This window comes from Pipistrellus kuhlii, unplaced genomic scaffold (assembly GCF_014108245.1).
Source record: "Pipistrellus kuhlii isolate mPipKuh1 unplaced genomic scaffold, mPipKuh1.p scaffold_m20_p_26, whole genome shotgun sequence".
Lineage (NCBI taxonomy): Eukaryota > Metazoa > Chordata > Mammalia > Chiroptera > Vespertilionidae > Pipistrellus > Pipistrellus kuhlii.
In genome coordinates this window covers 5618577-5640466 of record NW_023425525.1, presented here as the reverse complement: position 1 = coordinate 5640466, position 21890 = coordinate 5618577, and the positions used below count along the sequence as shown (strand labels likewise).

Genomic DNA, 21890 nt, shown 5'->3' with positions numbered 1-21890 from the left:
TGGCCAGAGCCCACCCATGCACAAATTCATGCACCGGGCCCCTAATACACACACACAAACACACACACACACACACACACACACACATAGAGTGGCCAGATTATTATGCATTATTATATTTTAAAGCACTGCATCCCAGCCAGTTTGGCTCAGTGGATAGGGTACTGGCCCCTAGACTGAAGGGTCCCGTGATTCTGTTCAAGGGCAACTCAGTGGCAAGCTCCATCTCAGGCCCAGTTGAAAGCACATGCAGGAAGGCAACCAATTGATGTGTCTCTCCCACATCGATGTTTCTCTCTCTGTCTCTCTCCCTCCCTTCCACTCTCTCTAAAAATCAATGGAAAAATATCCTTGGGTAAGGATTAACAACAACAAAAAAGGGCATTTGGAAGGGGGAAGGAAAAGCAAAGGAAGCACGCAGTGTGAGTGAAGACATAAACTCCAGCAGGTGGAGTGGCTCACGCCAGGCCACTCATCTTGTAAGCAGTGAAACACGTTTACCCCTAGCACATCCTCCCTGCCTCTTACAGAGCCTGAAGGGAAGTCTCTGAGGGGGAGTCCCTCTCTCTCGGTGATGTCCACACTTTCCTTGAACCCTGGCCTTAAGAAACCTGAGTGTCCCTTAATTATTCTGGGAAAGAACCCAAAGTGTTATAGATTCAAAAGATCTATAGAATTTTAGATTCTCTTCTTCGAATCAGTTTAAGAAAACTGTGCACAGTATCCCCACACACATACTGAAGGGTTCTAAGTGAAAGGTACTGAGAAGTCCTGCAGAAAATTAATGCTAATGTATCTGAAATGCTATTGACCATGAAAGCCGCTATGCGGCCTCCCCTTTTTCTTAGTAACATTTATCAATACCTTTAAAGATATTCTGGCTGAAACCGGTTTGGCTCAGTGGATAGAGCGTCCATCTGCGGACTGAAAGGTCCCAGGTTCGATTCCGGTCAAGGGCATGTGCCTTGGTTGCGGGCACATCCCTGGTAGGGGGTGTGCAGGAGGCAGCTGGTTTATGTTTCTCTCTCATCGATGTTTCTAGCTCTCTATCCCTCTCCCTTTCTCTCTGTGAAAATCAATAAAATATATATATATATATATATATATTTTTTTTTTAAAGATATTCTGCATTCAAGCTTCTTACTGCTCTGATGAGGAAGCGGCAGTCCAGGGAGGAGGGAGCCACCTTTGGGCTGGTGCTGGGCCCAGAGCCAGAACCAGTGCACAGACTTCCTTCCCATCAACAGTCTCTCCAGGAAATCACGCTCCAATATGTCCATCCATAACGCTGATGTCTAAACAGCACACACAGCACATGAGTTGATAACCTTGTAATTGCCAACTTAAAAACTGTCCTTTTAAAAAATACAAAGAAATCCCTAGGTGAGAGCTGAGATGGTGTACACAAATTTGAAGTGTGTTTATACACACTATTAATCGCCCTTGTCATGGTTTACACTAGTCACCCGGGCCTTGCTGATATCAATTGTTTATCTTCACAGCCCTCCTTCCCACTAACATACGAATACTAATATCAACTACTACCACTCTTTTTGCTCTCCATGTGAAGGATAACATTAATATACCAATGCAATTGCTAGCGTTTATCTTCATACATTCATTCCAACGGAACCTAAGCTGAAGAAATCACGTGTTCACAAGATAACCACAAAACAAACCTTTAGATCAAATCCCATTGTCACTAATTAAAAAGTAAAATAAAAATTCTTTACTTCGGAATTTGCCTGGAGTGGAGACAACAAAAAGGAAGGAGGCGGGCCGTGGAAATTTCACCCAAAAGGGGGGCGTGGAAATTTCACCCAAAAGGGGGGCATGGAAATTTCCAATCTTCCGCCCAGAGAGTTGGAAACCTTTTTTTGTTTTTGCAAAGATTTGTGCTGGAACAGTATTTGTTATGTTAAGACTGAAGCTATGCTTGAATGGAAATTGGTTAGAGGTGATGTACACGATGGAAAACATATTCAAGAGCGGCCAGTCCCCAGCTTTGAAGAGTGCTTGGGAGTAATCGCGTACCAGGAGAGGTCAGCGTGCTTCCTGCCTGAGGAGGTAAACGTTCGGCCGCACCCTGCGTTTGTTACCAGGCCTTCCTTATCATCCGGAGAGGCAAATGATCCCCTGAAAGTGTTTTAAACGCGCAACTTTGCTTATCTGCCTGTATTAATGATCCCCGTGGCAGCTGCTATATTAACCTTATCACATGGCGCGGCCAGAGGGAGGACCTATTGTAAGAGGAAGAAAAGGAAAAAGCATTTCATTTCGTCTTGGAACCTTTTTTCTCAACCTAGCAATTTTCTGATTGCCACGCGGGGGCAGTGAACGTGAGATTCTGAGTAGGGTGTTGTTGTTTTTAATCTCTAAGAAACGAGACATTTCCCACTGGGCGATTCACTGAACATCAGATACTGCGAGGAGGACGCAGCTTAGAGTGCTGAAGAAATGCCGTGACGGGAGCGCTGGGATTCGGGGTCCGCAGGGGACCTCTGCCCAGGTGACTGGAGGTGGTTCCTCCTTCGCGGCTCTGAAGCGCTCGTTGGTGGCTGTGACATGACAAGAAATGCCACTTGCCCCTCATAAGACTTCTAATGTCCTCCTTCGTGCAATCTCTGTGTTCACAAAGAGGAAATTCAAAGGCGCCGTCTTTTCATCCCTTTTTACGTAGACAACAATACCACACTTGACCCCGACACCCTAACCTTCTCATCCTCTCAAGGTGCTGGACAGAGCACCTCGCTCAGGACTGGGATTAATGTTTTCATTCAACTGCAAACGCTTGAGCTCAGTGCACCTACCAGCAGAGTGAGCACAAGCCCCTTCCGATGCTTCAGGTACTATGCCTTTTCCTTTTTCTTTTCTTTCCTTTTTTTTTTTTCTCTCTCATTATGCCTTTAATGTAGAGCAGGGCTGCTGATTACAAAGAGGCGGTCAGACTCCAGCAATAGGCCTTCTTCACTAACCCTCACTGTCATGGACATTCCAGCTGCTACAAGAATAAGAGGCTCAATCCATATTTGCCAGCTCTAATATGAAATCTGTCAGAGCCCAAATTAATGAGTTCCAAATTCCTTACATCACGATAACAGGTTAAGACTGGTCAATTAATTACATAAATCCTTCCCGATTCATTGTGCGTCCGCAGCCCAGATTGTGTCTTACATTACCCCGTGACACCGGCCTTCGGCTCCTGTTGTTCCACAGAAAGGCCCCATTTAAGCGGAGCTGCCTGCCACGGCGAAATGTTAAATGTCACACGTTAAATTTGCACTTTTCCGTAATTGCTTTTGTTGAAAAAAAAAATTTTTAAATTAAAGCACAGGGCTCCCAGTACACCACTCTGCAAAGGGCAGAAATTGTTCTGAGCGGATCCCAGCGCGGGCAAGTCCCCATCTTTAATCTCCAACAGTTTGCACAGTCCCCTCTGCACCTGAGCCTGATAAGTGGCAGAACCCAGAAGGTGCGCGTTTGTGAAAATAAACCAAGTTTCCCTTTCCAGCAGATACACACACACACTGAGTGGCAGGATTATTATGATCTCTGAACATATAATAATCTGGCCACTCAGTGTGTGAGTGTGTGTGTGTGTGTGTGTGTGTGTGTGTGTACCTATATATATTATATATTAGAGGCCTGATGCATGAATGTGTGCATGGGTGGGGGTCCAGCCAGCCTGGCCAGGAGGAGGGGACACGGGCGGTTGGCCAACATGCCTGCTGGTCCAACTCCTGGTCGAGGGGACAATTTGCATATTAGCCTTTTATTCTATAGGATAGAGACTGAGTGGCCAGATTATTATGCGTTCAGAGATCATGATAATCTGGCCACTCGGTGTATATTCAGGTTTGTTTCTTTGCAAAGGGGTTAAAATGGGATTCTTTACCTAGCCAGCTTCCCTCAGCAGAAAAGCATTAGGATACGGATCAGGCACTGTTCTAACCCTGTTTTCAGGAACATGGATTGCTCAGGGGTGTGTGTGTGTGTGTGTGTGTGTGTGTGTGTGTGTGTGTGATGCTTGCGCAGGCCTTTGCCTTCAAAAAGGAGGCGCTGCTATGTGGATTGGTGACTGGTGCCCACCTACAGGAGAAGAGTGGAGGATTATGATCTCCAAGGTCTTCATAACTACCCAGGCCAAACCTTTTCCTTCTTAAAACGTCACAGTGCGCTTGGAAGTCACAGCCAGTGAGAGGCAGGGGGGACCTGTCACCAAAGGCTCCAGGTCCCCGGGGCAGCCTCTCCTCACCGCGGTGCACTGCCTGTGGGTGGCTTATGTTCTTAGGTCCCTGTGTGGCCTGGGACCAGGGCCGGCGTGTGGCCGCCCTCTCACTGCGGGCTGGGCTTCTGCGGACACACAGCCAGCAGATGGGAACACACAGCCAGCAGATGGGAACACACAGCCAGCAGGGGATGCCCGCGAGCGCAAAGGCAGATCGAAGGGGCGTCCTTTCTGCTGGGAGCTGGGACTGCACCGCGCAGACAGGAGCAGCCCCATCGCTCCCGCTCCGCAGCCGGCCCGCAGCGCCCTCCTCTGTCCTGCCGCCGCCTTGCACCCTCCGCCGCGGCCGCGTCTCTGCTCTCCGGGCGTCCATCCCAGTTGAAGCCCGGGCTCTCCCCCGGGGGAGCGGGGCAAAGCGGCGGCAGGTCCGCCCACAGGCTGCGGGTCCCGGGGGACCACCGGAGAACCGGGTGACTGAGGGGATGGCGCTGCGCATAGCACACATGAGGGTTCCGTCCAGCCCCGCCGCCACCCCGGGGCCCTGCGGGGACCCCGCACCCACACCCGCACCCGCACCCGCACCCGCACCCACACCCACACCTCTGGGCCGGGCGGCGGGGCCGGGCCCGCTGGCATCTGCAGAACAAAGACTCGGGCCAGCCCGAGACCACCTCTCCCTTCCCTCCGCCATCGCCCGCTGCCCCCGGAGCCGGAACCCACCCGTCCGGGGACCGCGCTCCGGCCGCCCAGGGCATCGCCAGCACAGGCCGCCCCCAGCCCCGCACCCCGCCCGCACCCCGCCCTCGGTGCATTCTTTCCGCTCTGTCGCCGCCGGGCTGTCCTCTGCGGGGGGACCCGCGGGCAGCGGGCCGGAGGGCGGGGCGCTGCGGGCTGCGCTGCAAACCGCAGCCTCTTTGCCTCTTTGCGGTTGTCGTTCCCACTCCCCGCCCGCCTCCCCCTCCACCCGGGGTTTGTGTTTTTTCCCCTTTCTTTCTGCAGCGCAGTTGCTATGGGTTACCAGGGCGGTTGCCATGGGTTACCGGGCCGAGGCCGCCGGCGGAGCCGCCGGGGGGGGGGGGGGGGGGGGAGAGGCGGCGGGAGCGCGCGTGTGCGGGGCGGCGCGGGGCGCAGCCAACGGCGGCGGGAGCGCTCCCGGCGGGCGGGCGGGGGCCGAGCCAGAAAGGAGGCCCGGAGGTAAGAAACTTGCAGAAACGCCGCCGCAAGTGATGCCCGAGCTGTGCCTCCGGCCGCAACGAGGAGCGGGGAGGGGGTTTGGAGGGATCTAAAGGGTATTTTCCTCTTTAGCATCAGTCATTTGCATAGTGTCCTTATCCAGCGGAAACTGTAGCTTGATTTTACCCCCCCCCCCCCCCTTTTCTTCTGTATATCCTTTCAAAAGAAGTCTTTGGAATTTTGGAGCGAAAGAAAAGCGTCCTGAGCTACCCTAGAGTTTTCGCAGCTTAAATAAAACGAGTGGCCAGCGCACTGCTCCTAACGGGGATCTAGAAAGTTTCCAGCCAGGCTGAAGAGCGGTTGTGTCTGACTTAAAGGGACAAGGGGGACTCGTTTTGTGAGATGCATAGGGCAGCGAACAGCGCCAAGGTCCTTTGTAAATATATTTCAAACGTTCAAGAGACTGTTGCTCCTTTACATCCTTCTAAAATGCCTGGGCTCCTCTCTGTTAAAACCTGTTCGTTTCTTACGACCTTTCGTTGCAAAGAAAATTGTGTCTGTGCTTTGAATGTCAAGTTGCAATAACGAACCTCAGAAAGCATTTTGTCAGTGAAAACGTGTTTCTGTATATAATAAAGTAACGAACGGTCTGTATTCCAAACAAAAGCAGAAAATTGTTTTGGGATTGTTTCCTCCATTAAGAAGATGCAGCTTTGTATTTCATAGGGTACCAACTAAGGAATGTAAACATTGAGAGGAAAACTATTTTGAAACAGAATAAGCTTGTTTTGTTATTTTTGTCTTAAGACTTTAGAGGCCTTTTGTGAAAGCTGAAGTACTGAACCCCTTATTCCTACCACACTAGCTCTCTGATGAGACTCCTTAAGGCTCCAAAAATAAAACATAAATTGAGTTCAAAACAACATTCAATTTACTGTTGGATATAACAGTAATTGTGGCTAGGCTAAATGAATTTGTTTAAATTCTTAATGGCCATAAAAGAGATTTTAAGGTTATTGCATATCACTTGTTTGTATTTAATTATTCAATAAAATGTGAACGAGGCTTGAAAAGCTCCTGCACGATATTTAATATCACTATTGAAGCATCTCTGTCTTTCCTCAGTAATTTTTAAAACTTGACATGTGAACTGAAATTTAAATCACTTTCTTCCAAGTGCGTCTTTAAAAGAAGCCGTGAGTAACAGGTGTTGGCTTTCACTGCTGACCCCCTCTGGGTGACGTGAAAAACCAGTCCCCAAACAAAACACATACACCGGCTTTACAGGTGAATAGTTTACACTTGCAGAATGAGGCAGGGGAATACAGTGTTAATGTATATACATCATAAATCACCCAGGATTAGAATTTTTTTTAATTTAAGATACATTAGAAATAGTTTTAAATAAACATCTATTTAGTTTAGTTACTTAAGTAATCATTTTCTTTTCCTAAAGAAAACTTTATAAAAATATGCCAGAGGAAAATAAGAGATTCGAACTAAGCCAGCAAGCCATTGGTAGCTGAAGTTACCTAAATATTTCAGCTGCTGAGGATCAGCGTTAATGGTGCTTAGATACCAAAACAACAAACAAACCAAAGCTCAAATGCATACAACGAGAGTGAATGTGAAAGCAAACTTTACCCAACTTCTTCGTAAAAAAAATTTAGCAGTCATTCAAAAACACGGAATTTAGGTCCAAGTCAGGAGAAATGCATTCTCAAATGAAACAAGTGAGCCAGCCCAATGAAGTTGATTTTTTTTTTTTCATGTTTAATGTGAAAACGGTGATCTCGTGAAGTTTTGCATGCCACAGTCTCAGGCACTACTTAATATCCATTTTGGTGGCTGTTTACATCATCTAAAAATAATAGGACAATTGGTAGCATATATATACATCCTTTTCCAAACAGCTGAAAAACAGAAATAATGTGATTCAAATACATATCACAAGGAGCTGGGACCCGCTCTTAAATGACGGGATGGTAAACTTCACACATTGGCAAGGTAAAAAGAAACTGCTAACCCTTTTTTTCTGTATTAAAATAATGAGTCCTAGCTGATAAAGTAATAAGACCCAATCCATTAAATCAGAATGTTTATATACGTTCAATAATGTTTTAGACCAAACAAAAACAAAAAAGGAGAAAGTATGGAATCATTCTTATTCTAAATTTAATTTTTTTTCTATTGCTTCTTAGTTACAAGCATTCCAAAGACTTTTTAATGATACAGTAACTTTTAAACTCCTAGTTAAAATGCGGTGAGGTCACGTTTAATTAAAGCAACAAGTTATCCCAGTTATGTAAAAATATCTTCCTGGTAGTTTCGGAGATATTTCGTACCATTCAGCAGGGAAGACGCTTGGGTAATTGTCTCAAGAAAATGCTGTCTCGTCTGAAATTTGAAGTTCAATGTAGTTTAAGACATTTTCTCTTTGGGTCATTTTAAAAAATATTTTATTGAATTATTTTAAGTTACACCAGTTCTCTGGAAGCTACCTAAAAAGAAAGGGCTTTTAAAAAAATGAATAATTACGGTTATATCCTTTTCTAAATTGTGGGAATACTTACTGATAACATTAAACTTATTTGTATAAGAGCCTAAAGATAAGTAACAAGTCACCACCACTGAGAACATTATCTAGCGATAGGAAACTGCCTATTTAGTCAGAAAATAAATCATTAACCTGTAATTCTAATTGCACAATGATAATGAAAACAAATGCCTTGTCTCCAGAAACCATGTGTGAAAGCTGACTTTTGGACAATGAAACTGTATTTCTTCATCTACATATGGCAGGTATCAGCAAAGCCCCTGGCTGTGTTTCTGTTTTGTCTGGGATGTGAACATTATTTTAGCGTGTCTCTGTTCCTAAGATACCTTCCCCATCTCCCTGTAAGAGAAGAATACCGGGAAGGTTAAACTCGCTCACAGGGTTTCAAACACCCAAAAGCAAAGTGCCTTCCCGGGGCGGGGGAGGGACCGGCAAAATATCAGCCACAAGTCTGAGCGGAGGCCGGCCGGCTGTCAGTCTGCAGAGTGGGGAAGCTCATCCTGCTGTGTTGACGATAACACTGCCCCGCTGATGCAAAGAGGAACCCTCTGTCTGGATTTGAAATGCCAACTATTTACCTATCTTTTCAAATTCAGTAAAACCAACCAGGTCTTTTTGTGTTGTGTTTTTTCAAAAAACCTATACACCTCCTTGGAGGGCAGGATGTTGTGTTAGCAATAACGTTGGCCTACAAAGGAGAGTGTTGTAATCATAGGCCTCCAGCGTTTTACAGAAGCGTAGCCGAAATAAGACAATGGGAAAACAGCATGGATAAACAACCCAGCGTCTTGGAGAATGTAAGTGCCTCATTTCGTGACAGGGAGCTTTAGGTAAAAGATACATCTGCTGCTTTCTCCTCCGGGACTGGACATCATTTGCTGTTCCTAAGATGGTCACGATAGAATTTTTATTTTTTCAGGAATCCTGCGGGGCTGTGCTCCTTTTACACCCATGTGAGCTGCTGTCTCCGCTGCTGTGTCCAAACCCGGAGGACGAACTGGAAAAGAAGAGAGGGGGAGGAAATAATAAAAAGAGGAAATTGGTTTTCACAACACACTCAAAGCCTGAGTAACAGAGGAGAACTTTAATTATCTCCAGTCACAAAGAGAGACAGGAAATTTGGACTTTTAATTAGCCATTTGGAGTGCAGTTGGATATTTTTTTAGCTAGATAATTTAAACGCGAATAATTCAAGTCTGACTAAATGAAAGTCACATAATCAGAATGCAGATAATTGAATTTCTCCTGCATCCATTAATTCGGCGTGGAGGTGTGTGTGAAGACTCCGATGATGAGCTGTCACAATTCAATAAAATCTCAGTCAATTAATTTTTTCATTATCTGAGGATTGCATCAACAAAGAAGAAGGCAAGTGTGCGTCGACACCCCTGCACATGCCTGTGCGTGCTGCGTGTTCTGTAAATGCGTGGGGTGTCATGTGGGAATGCGAGGAAGTACCTTTCTGAGCCATACTCTGTGCTGTTTTCTTGTTCTCCGTCTTCATTTTCCTCGGGGAAGCGTCTGTACATCAGGGCGAACTTGTGGATGGCCTCCTCCACGGTGTACTTGGTCTGCCCCGAAACGCACGCCTCGATGTCCTCAGCGTTCAGGTGGCTCTGCAGGAAGAGGTGCAGGCTGCTGTCGGACAGCAGGAGCGCGTTGTGGAGGACCCTGTGTCAGAGGAAAGGGAGAGGTCACCAGCGCACGGGCCTGCACCGCCACAGGGCAGGAGAGAGAGCGACGCATCCGAAACGGGCCACCGAAGTCAGCCCTCGACGTGGCAAACGTCGCATCCACGATGCTCTCTGCCCATGAAAGGGAGGGAAGCATATGTTACCTTCGATTCAATTATTTGGGAATTTAGGTGAGTGAAAGCACGAAGCTGATGGTGAGGAACATCTGTTGAAAGAATAAGTTCAAGGACACGTCTTCCCTGTAACCATCTGTTACGGCCATGTGGATTAATTACGGAAATATTTTGCTTATGGAGTCATAGAAATGTACTCCGCTTGAAATCGTTTTTGGTTGTTTTTTTTTTTTTACTGCCAGCCGGCGTGTCCATCCTGTGATCTTTATGGGCGAGGCTGTCAGAACACATCAAAACTTTCAACTGCCATTAAACGTTCTATTAAAAAGTCATCTCTTTGTTGGAAAAACACAGCTTTGCTTCTGTGCAAGTTTACAAGGGCTTGGTGGAGAGCTGTTTTTTGTGTGTGTTTTTTTTAAATACCTAAGGTTGACTAGAAATTTCTCCAAAGTCTTCAGTGAAACAAATAGGGTACAGATTTCAACTAGTCCCTCAGAACGGCAGAGGGGAGCACACAACGGCCCCTGGCCCAATCTATGCACGCCCAGGTTCACATCATCAGTGAACGCGTTTTCTCTGCCAAAGGACACCCTCGCGTGTCAATGAAAACTGTTTTTTAACTTTTTAGTGCAGACTTTTAAGTATTAACTTTGTCTCTGTTCCCAGTTCAGTGACGGCATCATGATGCGATATTAACACCCGTGGTAGCAGCCGAAAGTAAAACACTAAACCCCGAGTAATGTTTCGGCCAAGAAGGGATTGTTCATACATGCCTTTTTTTTTAACAAGTTTCTAGGAAAAGCACATCTCTCTTGGTCATGCGCCTTTCATTTAAAGTCCAAGAACATTAGACTATTTCCTTTCCTGCAAAAGGAAACAATTCTTTTTTGCAAGAAGGCCGACATCTAGAAAGGCACAGGGCTACAGCAGGCTTACCAATGCAGCTTAAGGAAACCCTCCTTACTGACGGGGAGGAAGAAAAGGTAAAACAGCCGTGATTTTTATTTGGTTTTTTTTTTTTATTTTTTTAATATATTTTATTGATTTTTTAAAAATATATTTTATTGATTTCTTACAGAGAGGAAGGGAGAGAGATAGAGAGCTAGAAGCATCGATGAGAGAGAAACATCGACCAGCCGCCTCCTGCATGCCCACCACCGGGGATGTACCGCAACCAAGGTGCATGCCCTTGACCGGAATCGAACCTGGGACCCTCCAGTCCACAGACCGACGCTCTATCCACTGAGCCACACCGGTTTTGACACAGCTGCGATTTTTAAAAGGCAGAAACTCGGGCAGGGAAGCAGCTAACCCTGCCCCTCCCTCCATATGGGCATGAGGAAGATTCATTTGCCAAGGACAGGCAGGAAGGTGGCAAACGCCTCTTCCTGTTCCGGGAGGGTTCCCACCTTACAGAGGTTTGCCCTCTTGTCTTAAACGCTGCATTCGGAGGCGAGGTGGATGGCCGGACCCCCTGACGGGAGCCTGAATCCCCTGGGAGGTCTGAACGGGGCGCTTCCTGCCGGCCCTGGCACCAGGAACCGTTCATGGGATTACATGGACTGCTTTGTTTCTGGTGGAAATGTGTTTTATTTTCTTTATAAAATAATAGGTAATCTCTACAATTGGTTTTGGGTGGTTCGCGGCATTACCCCGCAAAAGTAATGAGCACTAATGCCAATGATATTGGACACAAATTCATTTTAGCTTTATTTCATGTCCAGAGCAATTCTGCTGAGCCCTGAACGGCGCTGGCGCGGTTATTAACCCGCCGGTAACCTAACACGTGGGCGCAGCAAACCAAAGGGAGCAGGGCCCGGCTCATCGGAACCTCAAGGCTACTGTCTTTTTTCCTTGAGCTATAATTCAATTTCCAATTTTACTGTACATTAGACTCATTACTCCTCCGCGTTTCCTGCGGGAGGCTGCCATCTGGAGGACACGCCGGGAACGGCGAGAGGGAGCGGGCACGCCCAGCTCTCCGTTCTGAAAGGGAGAGAAGCGTGTGGCTGGGGAGGGAACCCCAACATCCGTACATCTGCTACCACCTCTGGGTTTTTTCATCCCCTCAGCCTGGCTGGCTAACCGAATGCCACTGTGCTCCCCGGGGATGAGTTTTAAACATGCAAAAATTAAATGTTAATATATGTATGATTTTTACCTTTAGTCATATATTTCCTTCCAAAATTAAAAACACAAACAGTGGAGAGTGCCCTCCGGCTGCCCCTCTCCCCACCCCTCTCTCCCCGGTTCGGAGAGCACGACTAGCGCATTTAACGTTGCATCTGGCCTAGTATGTATCAGCGAGCGTTGTGACTGCCATCACCACGATATTAAATCCTATTTTCACCTTAGTCATATTTGCGCCGCATTCTCCACAAACAAATCGAATCGCAGGAAATCAACTTCAAACTTAATACAAAGGGTACTTTGTAAAACAGTCAATAACATGTCATCGCTGTAAGCCTCCATAAAAATACATGTATGCACTGCTCAGGCCTTTACAAAAGGAAGAAAAAATGGCCTCCAGGATGTTGCAGGAATTTGTGAAAAGCTATTTACAACATGCGTGGACCGTTATTCCTTTCCCCACAGAACATTCAACTACACAAAGCGAAACCTGTTCTGCCCTCCAACCGGAAAACCTGGTTTTCCTCCCCTTGACTCCACCAGGTGAGTTCTGTGTCGCTCCACAGAGAACAATACATTAGCGATGCACAAACGCTGCCCCACCTCAGGGCGCCCTCGTCTGCTGTGCCCAGCACACTGACACGCCTTCCCCTCTGAACCCCCCGGGGAACGCGAGCAGCTGGATGTAGGGGGGAAATGTTTTTAACTCAGCCTGTTTACCTCTCACCATGAGAAAAAATAAAGCCCACAAATCGTCACGGAAGGCATTCATGAACTGTGCTATGGTGCCCTCTGTTGAACACAGCGACATAATAACTGTGTGTGTGTGTGTGTGTGTGCAACTAACAGTGTTTCCATGGTATCCTTTGGTAAAAAAACAAACCTGTAATATTCCTTTAATTGTAAAGAAATACAAAACTGCAATACAAAAGCCTCCATTGTATTTGGACGAATGGGGTGAATTCAGAACAGGCGGGCTGCTCCCGTTCGTGACATCAATCAAACGGAAAAGCTAGTGCCATTGTCACAGGTGGAGTCTTACCAACAGGATTTGTCATTTGAGTCTATTTTTGCCATAACTATTGTAGAAATGACTTACAATTTATAAATATCAGGGGGGGGGGGGGGGAGAAGAGGAGTCCAAAAGGAGATCATAGCCAAGATTAAGGAAAAATAAATTTAAATATATATGAAAGATCTCACAATCATACTGACCAAATTTAGCCTTTAAGAGTTCTACTAACTACAACAGAGTGCCTCCACCTTTCCTGTAATCTCCTTGTCTGTAACATCGAGACACGGAAATTACATTATTGTCGTCACTGAGATAAAAACGTGAAAGCTAGACACACAAACAAGCAAGTGTTCAATAAACGGTATAAATTCTTTTTTTTTTGGCACCCGGTGAAAGAGACAACTCACTAATTCCCCCATGAAGACGGACCTGGGCGTGTAGTTTGCTGTTAAGTAGGTATTGTTTTTCCAATGACCTTTAGTGGAAAACACTGCTACAGTACACACACACACACACACACATACACACACACATACACACACACACATACACACACATACACTCACGTGCACACACATATACACACACACATACACACACTCACACATACATACACAGTCACACACATACACACACGCGCGCGCATATACACACATGCGCACACACATACACACGCACACACACACTCTCACACACACACGCGCGCCCGAAGACGCTCGGTTCTGAAGGGTCTGAACACGTTACGTGCCCTTGGCGCATCACTTCAAAGCATCCATAAAAGCCAGAGTTTTAAATGCCGCCTGAAAACCGACCACACGGGCACGTTCCCAGTTAATGCTGGGGCGTCTTCCCTCCGGCTCCCTAACGCGTCCTACAAACAACGGGGCGCCGCCACCCAGGGGGCCGTGAGTAACGGGACCGGGCTGGGGACGGACACGGTGCCGAGCGGCCAAGGGCCACGTCAGACCCAGTTTCCAGAAGCGGCTGGAGCTGAGGGACACCCCGGGCACAAACGGACAGTTGTCACCTACACACACGGGGCGAAGAGCAGGAGAGAATCCGAGGAACACAGAAAAATGGGGGGAGGGGGGAGACAGGCCGGAAGCCACCATGTGCGGCCAGACTCCTTGCTTTTCTCAGGTCCAAACCAGAAGCACCGTCAGCCGGGAGACTGTGGAGCACATGGCATCATAAGAGACCTCGGTGCCTGCTCTGTGATTCCACTTCTGGCTGAGGATGCAGTTTTAAAGAATCCAGCCACCCCCGGATACACACCCAGCGCTTCCCCACTCGACTGGAAGCTTCGAAAGGACCAGGACTGTGTCCATTCCAGGGGTCCGGTATCCCCAGAGCCAGCCCGGCCCAAAGCAGTCACCTAAGCAGATTTTCCTCGGATGCATCATCGGAAGGACAGCCTCCGGTGAGGGGGACAAAGCGCGGGAACACTACAGCCCCGTGCAGCAAACCAAGGCTCAGAGGAATGAGGTGACTCCCACGGTCTCGCAGCCAGAAAACAACAGGAGCCAAAACGAGAGAGAGAGAGAGAGAGAGAGAGAGAGAGAGAGAGAGAGAGAGAGAGAGAGAGAGAGAGAGGGAGGGAGGGAGGGAGGGAGGGAGGGAGGGAGGGAGGGAGGGAGGGAGGGAGGGAGAGAGAGAGAGAGAGAGAGAGAGAGAGAGAGAGAGAGAGAGACCGACCTGGAGCCCAGCTCACCGAGCTCCGATCCCAGACCCTCTGTGCTGTGAAGTCCGCGTCAAATTCCGTCAACAAGCCCGAGGGCCAGCATGGCTCAGTGGTTGAGTGTCAACCTGCGAACCAGGCTCCCGGCCAGGGCACATGCCCCGGTTGTGGGCTCGATCCCCAGGGTGGGCGTGTGAGGAGGCAGCTGACCAATGATTCGCTTTCCTCGCTGATGTTTCTCTCTCCCCTTCTCCCTCTCCCTCTGAAATCAATCAAAATACATATATTTTTTTTTAAAGAAAAAAAAATTCAGTCAACGAGCAGCCAAACGACACAATTCACAAAAATAACCCAGTGCAAGCCTCATCCCACTGCAGCCGCATGACACTCACTAGTGCCGCTCGCTGCTTTGGTAAAAATCAACTGAGGAAGAACAGGTCGTGCTCAGAACAATGAAGTGACTCCCGGCCAGAGACGCATGCCCTGCGATCAGCCAGCAGCATCCACATGGAGCCCCGGCTGCCGGTGACCTCCCAAAGGCGCCCCCTCACAGGAAACACGCAGCTCCCCGGGGCTGGCCCCGCCCGGGCCTCACAGGACTGGTCCCTGAGCAGCATGCGGAGTGGCAGGGGCCCCATCGTAAGGGAGCGGCCATCTGCCACCTGGGTCTCAGACAGGCAGCCATTAGCACCGGAGCTGTCCCCCCAGGGGACACACACGTATACACACACGCACACACACAGGCCTTTGTCTCTCTCAGGCCTGCGAGGCCCAACAGAAACTCACTGTAACATGTTCCCAGGCCCCCGCTCAGGACTAGGGCTTCTGATCCCATGTCATTCTTCTAGCTTCTTTTTCTTTTCCGGCTCCCCCCTTAATAATTTATTTTTATTTTTATTGACTTCGGAGAGGAAGTGAGAGAGGGAGAGAGAGAGATTAAGAGAGAAACATCAATGATGACAGAGAATCATGGATGGGCTGCCTGCTGCATGCCCCACTCTGGGGATCGAGTCCGAAACCCAGACATATGCCCTGACCAGGAATTGAGCCTGGACCTCCTAATTCATTCGACACTCGACCACTGAGCCACACTGGCCACTCCCACCACTCTCCACACCCCACCCCTTCCCCCCACCAACCTGATAGAAATCAGTATTAATATTCATGGGCATATGTAACACCCACACCGGTTATGAATGGCCACATGGAGAGAAGGCAGGATGTTATCTCGGGCTAGCTCTGAGGTGCCATGCAGTGACCTCAAAACAGGATTGTTTCAGATCCTGAATGGAGTAGAAAAAGAGTCCAGGTGACTGGGCCCTGCCCCCTAACCAGTAGGCATGTGGCTCAGCCTATTTCCTTATCTATAAAGTAAGAAGCTAGCAGAATTAGCTCAAGGCTGTCTCACTTCTACGTGCATCAACAAACCACGGCCAGGGCACAGACACCACGCGTCATATGCCAGACCGCATTCATTAATTCACTTAATCCTCCCAGCGATCTTATAAAGCAGGTGCTCTCACGGCCTCCATTTCACAGACGGGAAAACGCAGGCAGAGAGGAGGGAAGGCGGGCCCAGGCTCCCAGCTCATAGGTGACTCGACCAGGGTCTGAACCCCGCAGGCTGGCCTCAGAGTCTGTGTGCAAACCAATGTGCTGTCCCATGGGATGGGAATTCCGGTTTCCCCGTGGTGGGGGAGGGGGGCGAGAGAGAAAGGGAGCGGGGAGAGGGGGAAAGAAATTACGGTAGTGTGAATTTAAGTCGCTTCGCTACAGTATCTCCCATCACCACCATCACCACGTAACCTGGAGTCAATAGCCCCCGAGACTATCTGACACCCCCTTACATACAGTCCCTCCAACGAGTGCCGTGAGCCACTCATTCATTAGCAGAGGAACCCAGAAGGCATCAGCAGCCCACTGGAAAGCAGGTCTTTGTCCATCAACCCAACTGCTGTAAATAAAGACCGTGTTTCAGAAGTGCCTTTTTAATAAGGCACATCTGTGTCCTGGAATTTTTTGCTTTTGTCAGCTACACTCCCAAGTAATTTGGCTCTGCGTTACAGCTTAAGGGACCCTGTATTTATCAGCGGATTCAATTCGTTCATTGTTTTCTTTCTATTGTAGATGTGGTCCCTGGTATGCACCATCAGAGGTGAGCCACAAGGTGGCGCCCCGGTACAGGAAATGAACGGCTGAGGTTGGCTCTGGCGCCCATGATGAGGATTTCAGAGACAGCGCTGTGCTCCCTCCCTTCCTGCCCACTTACTTTCTGAGGAAATCTTCCAGGCCCTGGCGCCGCTGGTCCACATGCTGGCGGTTGTTCATGTTGAAAAAGAGGTTTTTAGACGGAAGTTCTGGCAGTTGTCTAATGAGAAAGAAACAAACATGTTTACAATCATCCCATCAAGGTGGCTTAGTGACAGAAATCCCTCGGTGAAAGCAAATTACTGCACAGTCATCACCGCTCGGTGACTGTATATTACATAGGTCGTTATATAATGAGAATAAGCGAATATTAACCTGAGGAAAACCCCATTTTTAAACGTTGTTGAGCATTTCATGATCAATAGCCATGAAAGTTGGTGGAATTCAAGTGATAAATGTTGAATTTGGATGCCGTAGCCACAAAACTAAAGCCATCATTACAATCAAGAATGCCTGTGAAATCCCTCATAATTTACATCTCATGCAAATCAAAGTTCTAAAGACTGAATATAACAATAAAGTGTCCTCGGTACACTCGTTAAGTCACTTACACCAGCAATGCATTGCTCTGCAGTCTCTGCCTCAGCCACACAAATTCTCTGAATCTTCTCCGTACACAGGACGTTTTCATTGTAAAACACATGCTATTGGTCTGTTCAGAGAAAAGAAAAGTATAGGCCTCACTTGAGGAAAAATACCTTTTTTACCTCTATAATTCACTATTAGTATGTACCCCCGAATTTACTTAAATGGGATTTTTAAACCCAAAAATACACATGCATTTAGACCAGATTCAAATCTTATACATCCCCCATCCATATGGCAGCCCCGAAGACAGCTGGGCTGACATAAATGTTGTCTGGGGCGAGCCATTCACTCCCTGAGTCCTGAAGTAGCCTCCTGCCCACCTATTAGCACTGCTTTCAAAAAAAAGAATCATAAAAAAATCGAATCCTGAAGCACAAATGACCAGTAAGAACTGAGGGTCAGCCAAAATCGGTTTGGCTCAGTGGATAGAGCGTCAGTCTTCAGACTGAAAGGTCCCGGGTTCAATTCCAGTTAAGGACATGTACCTTGGTTGCGGGCACATCCCCAGTAGGAGGTGTGCAGGAGGCAGCTGGTCAATGTTTCTAGCTCTCTATCCCTCTCCCTTCCTCTCTGTAAACAATCAATAAAATATATGTTTAAAGAAAAAAAAAAAGAACTGAGGGTCATCCACTGCTTTTTAACACCTGCCATCTGTCTGGGGAAGCCCTTGGGGACTAGGGACACCTTCTCCTGATCCCTGACATGACATCACAGAAGCCGTCATGACCTTGACACGGCCTGCACTACAGATCACACAGGTCACCAGGAATCCCGAAATCACTTCTACTTTCTTTAGATATGTTTTTATTGATTTCAGAGAGAGGACGGGAAAGGAAGAGAGATAGAAACATCAATGATGAGAGAGAATCATTGATCAACTGCCTCCTGCACGCCCCCTACTGGGGATGGAGCCCGCAACCAGGGTATGGGGCCAGGCCGTAATCAAACCAGCGACCTTCTGGTACAAGGGACATTTGCTCAACCAACTGAGCCACACTGGCCGGGGCCTGGAGTCACTTCTAAACAAGAGAACAGCATTTCCCTTCCCTGGCAGGTGGGAGGGAACCTAGTCCGAGTTAGAAAGGGGTGTGAGGCACAGGGACAGGCATCCTTACGGGTGACCCAAATTCCAGTCCTGGCACTGCCAGAGGGCAAATCACTGCCACCCGTTCCCTGGGTTATAACACTGGGTGAACAGTGCAGGCCTATTTCCCAGGGCGGCTGTGAGGACGGGTAACAAGCACTTGGCAAATGTCACCCATTAACCTTAGCATGCGTTACTGGGTGCTGCTCCCTTCCAGCTACCCTAAGGCACATGCGGAAAAAGCCACCTCCAGAGTCCCCGTCCTCAGCAAAATGGCAGCACTTCTCCTTTGGGTACCAGGAGACCGGCACATATTTGTCGGTTGATTTTGTCAGAATATCTCTATTCTCTATATTTATTTCAAATTTCTGTTTCAAAATCTTTATGTTACCAAATGAGGAATGTTTTGCCTCTAAGATTTATACTATTTCAAAAAATATTATTGCATCTTTTAAAAAACACCCAGCAGTTGTTTAACTTGGGAAATGAGATTATGTTCATTCCTTCTTTTCTTATCTTTTCTCTTCTTCTTCTTCTTCTTCTTCTTCTTCTTCTTCTTCTTCCTCTTCCTCTTCCTCTTCCTCTTCCTCTTCTTCCTCTTCTTCCTCCTCCTCCTCCTCTTCCTCCTCCTCCTCCTTCTTCTTCTTCTTCTTCTTTTTCATTCCTTCTTAAACTGCCCCCAGAAAGGAAGGATCTGAGAGCGTCCCTGGTATTCCTCAGAAAACCTTGGCTACAGAGAGGTTATATTCAGAGACCTGCCCCCAAAAGAAAGATTGGTCTAAATCCCTTCATCTTTGACACCAGGGCAGCCAAACGTGCTGGAGTCCGTGGCACCAGAACATTTCGTGTGTGCAGTTCACAGCACACCAGGGCCTCGGCTGAGTGATCCTCGGGGAGGAAGGAAGCAGGCGTTTGCAGCAGAATGAGCCCCGAGGAGCCTGAGCAGGGATCAGCCACTGAGGGACTCTGCCTCAGATCCACCGGACTCAGTTTCATCTCCCTTCCTTTTCTCCGCTCAGATTCACGGTGGATGCCAACCACTGAGATCCAGCAGGTGCCTGCACCAAAGCTCTGTCCACCTCGAAGTCCTTCGTTTGCAGAACAAGTTCAGGAGAATGTATACCATAGACTACCCACCTCTATAGTCCACTTGTTTAAAATGCTAAGTAAAAAAAATATATAAAGTATAAATAAACAAAATGTCAAGTAAATGCTCAGACTTTAGAGTCGCCAGATATAATTTCCCTTACGATTGATTTAAATGAGCTCAAGGCTGGCTTCTCTACCTTCGAAGCTCTCTGGTACCCCATCGGGGGAGGCTGACTAGGACTCTCCCGTCCCCCATCGACTCTGGATTGTACAACAGAATCAGATGGCACCGAGGTCACTAGTTCACCAAGTTCCTCTAAATCGATTTGCTTGTGTCAGCTATCTACCAAGCCACGATTTCTTCGTTGTCAATGTAGTAGCATTTCAGAGAAATCCCAGAACACCGCCCAATATTTGCGGCACGCACCATTTCTGGCTCGAGGTGGACATTCCTGAATTCACATCATTAACTCCCTGAAGAGAATCAAATTTCACACCTACCATGAAGCATGTAACAAGGACCCATAAATGTTGTAGAGGAAGCTAAAAGGCACCTGAAGAATTTAATTCCGTTTTCTTTCTTTTTTTTAAGGGAGAGGGAGAGAAACATCGATGTGACAGTGGAACATCGATCGGATGCCTCCTGCACACATCCCGACCAGGAATGAAGCCCATACCCCAGGCATGTGCCCTGAGACTGGAATCAAACTGGCAACCTTTTGGTGCACAGGGTGACACCCAACTAACTGAGCAACACACAACCAGGGCGAGGATTTCACTTCATTTTCAAAGGCTTACTTGTCATTTCCCACACAGAATTTACATCTGGTGAGACTTAATGAGCAAAACCAAAACGATATCAAAATACAAAGTACAACCCGGCAATGGCCTTCAGCACAATCGTCAGAAAAGCAGTCTGGCCCGGGCTGGTTTTCCTCAGTGATTGGAGCATCGGCCTGTGAGCCAAAGGGCCGCAGGTTTGATTCCCGGTCAAGGTGGCAGGTGCAGGTTTCCCAGGGGTGTGCAGGAGGCAACCAACCCATGTGTCTCTCTCACGTCCGTGTTCCTCTTTCTCTTTCTCTCTCCCTTTCTTCCACTCTCCTCTCTTCGGAAACCAATGGGGGGAAATACCCTTGGATGAGGATTCAACATAAATAAGTAAAATAAAATAAGCAGTTCTGAGTTTTTACATTGTTTTTCTAAGTTGGGAAAACTTGGGGGGAAAGGGGGAAGGAATGTGTATGACTAGTGACTGCACGTCCGATACTGCAAACCAACTTAGCTACTTGCCATGGGAAGGGTGAAGGCGGTCAAATGTTACTTCACTTGTGCTGTGCCATCACAGAGATACCACCTGGGCCTGTGCTATGCTCCCGAGAAAAGCCCAGACTAAACCAGGTGGGGAGAGTGACTCATTCCTGATCAGGGCCATACAGCTCTAACACCTGGCCTGCCGCTGATCTTCACACACCGCGTGTCACTGGAACGCAGCCGCACTCAGGCATCCATCCGTGCCTTGTTTAGGCTGCTTCCCTCCAAGAGCAGAGCCGAGGAGTGTCGAGGGGGACGGCGGGGCCCTCGGAGCTGAACACGTGTGCTGCCTGCCCTTCACAGGGAACTCCCAGCCTCACACATGCCAGGGCAAGAAATTGCCATGACATTGCTCAAGAGATTGTGACAGAGCACTGTTTCCAAATAAAGAACATCCCTGCCGGCTACTGCGCTGATTACTCGGAATCTAGTCCGTAATTGCAAATATCCAGTTCCGACTTTCTTACTCCACATACGAACCACGGCACATCTCCTCTCCAGAGAGCCCTACAGCCTCTCACAACAGATTTATCAAGCGCTATGCTTGCTACCTGGAAATGGGCTACCCCCGATCATAAATACCACTAACGAGGTATAAATATTCTTTAACTGTGAATTTTAGAAATATTCACATCTTCATGAAGTATTAATATTAACAGAGGTATAATGAGGAACTCAAGTAAGACATTTTTCAACTTTAGGAATGTTGGGAGCCAGCAGAGTTGAGGCAAGCAACTCAGACTTAAGGAAATAGAATTAAGTTCCTTCTAGCAGAAGTTATGCGGTGCCCTGAGGGCTTGGCCAGAAGATAAGATTAACCTGGGGCTTAGCATCTCCTGTCTTCCTGCCTCTTCCCCTTCCTGATCCTCCCCCCTAGATAGCCCAGCCTTGGAATGTTGCACCTTGGAATGTTAACATCTTTGCAACTTCCCCTTCCTGATCCTCCCCCATGGACACTGCCAAAGACCCCCCTGCATAGGCAACCCTGCCCCCCTTTGTCTCTGCTGTATAAATACAGCCAT

General features: G+C 47.8%; 1 protein-coding gene and 1 long non-coding RNA gene across 4 annotated transcripts in view; one reads left to right on the top strand and one right to left on the bottom strand.

The window, feature by feature from the left end:
* Positions 1-5325: 5325 nt before the first annotated feature.
* Positions 5326-10893, top strand: LOC123653019. The gene is made up of 3 exons (XR_006742646.1): positions 5326-5422; positions 8878-10748; positions 10844-10893. It is a non-coding gene; the product is annotated as an uncharacterized LOC123653019 (long non-coding RNA).
* SNX10 (sorting nexin 10) overlaps positions 7154-21890 on the bottom strand; it is a 47066-nt gene continuing 32329 nt past the window's right edge. For 2 of the 3 annotated variants that reach the window (XM_036453815.2, XM_045587208.1), the window contains exons 3-5: positions 17348-17448; positions 16858-16956; positions 9002-9629 (exon numbers count right to left, since the gene is read on the bottom strand). In XM_036453815.2, coding sequence (XP_036309708.1) covers positions 9296-9629; positions 16858-16956; positions 17348-17448 — 534 coding nt within the window. In that variant the 3' untranslated portion in view covers positions 9002-9295. Of the gene's footprint in view, positions 8956-9001; positions 9630-16857; positions 16957-17347; positions 17449-21890 lie in introns of those variants that run through there. The other variant, XM_036453818.2, reaches the window with a different exon arrangement.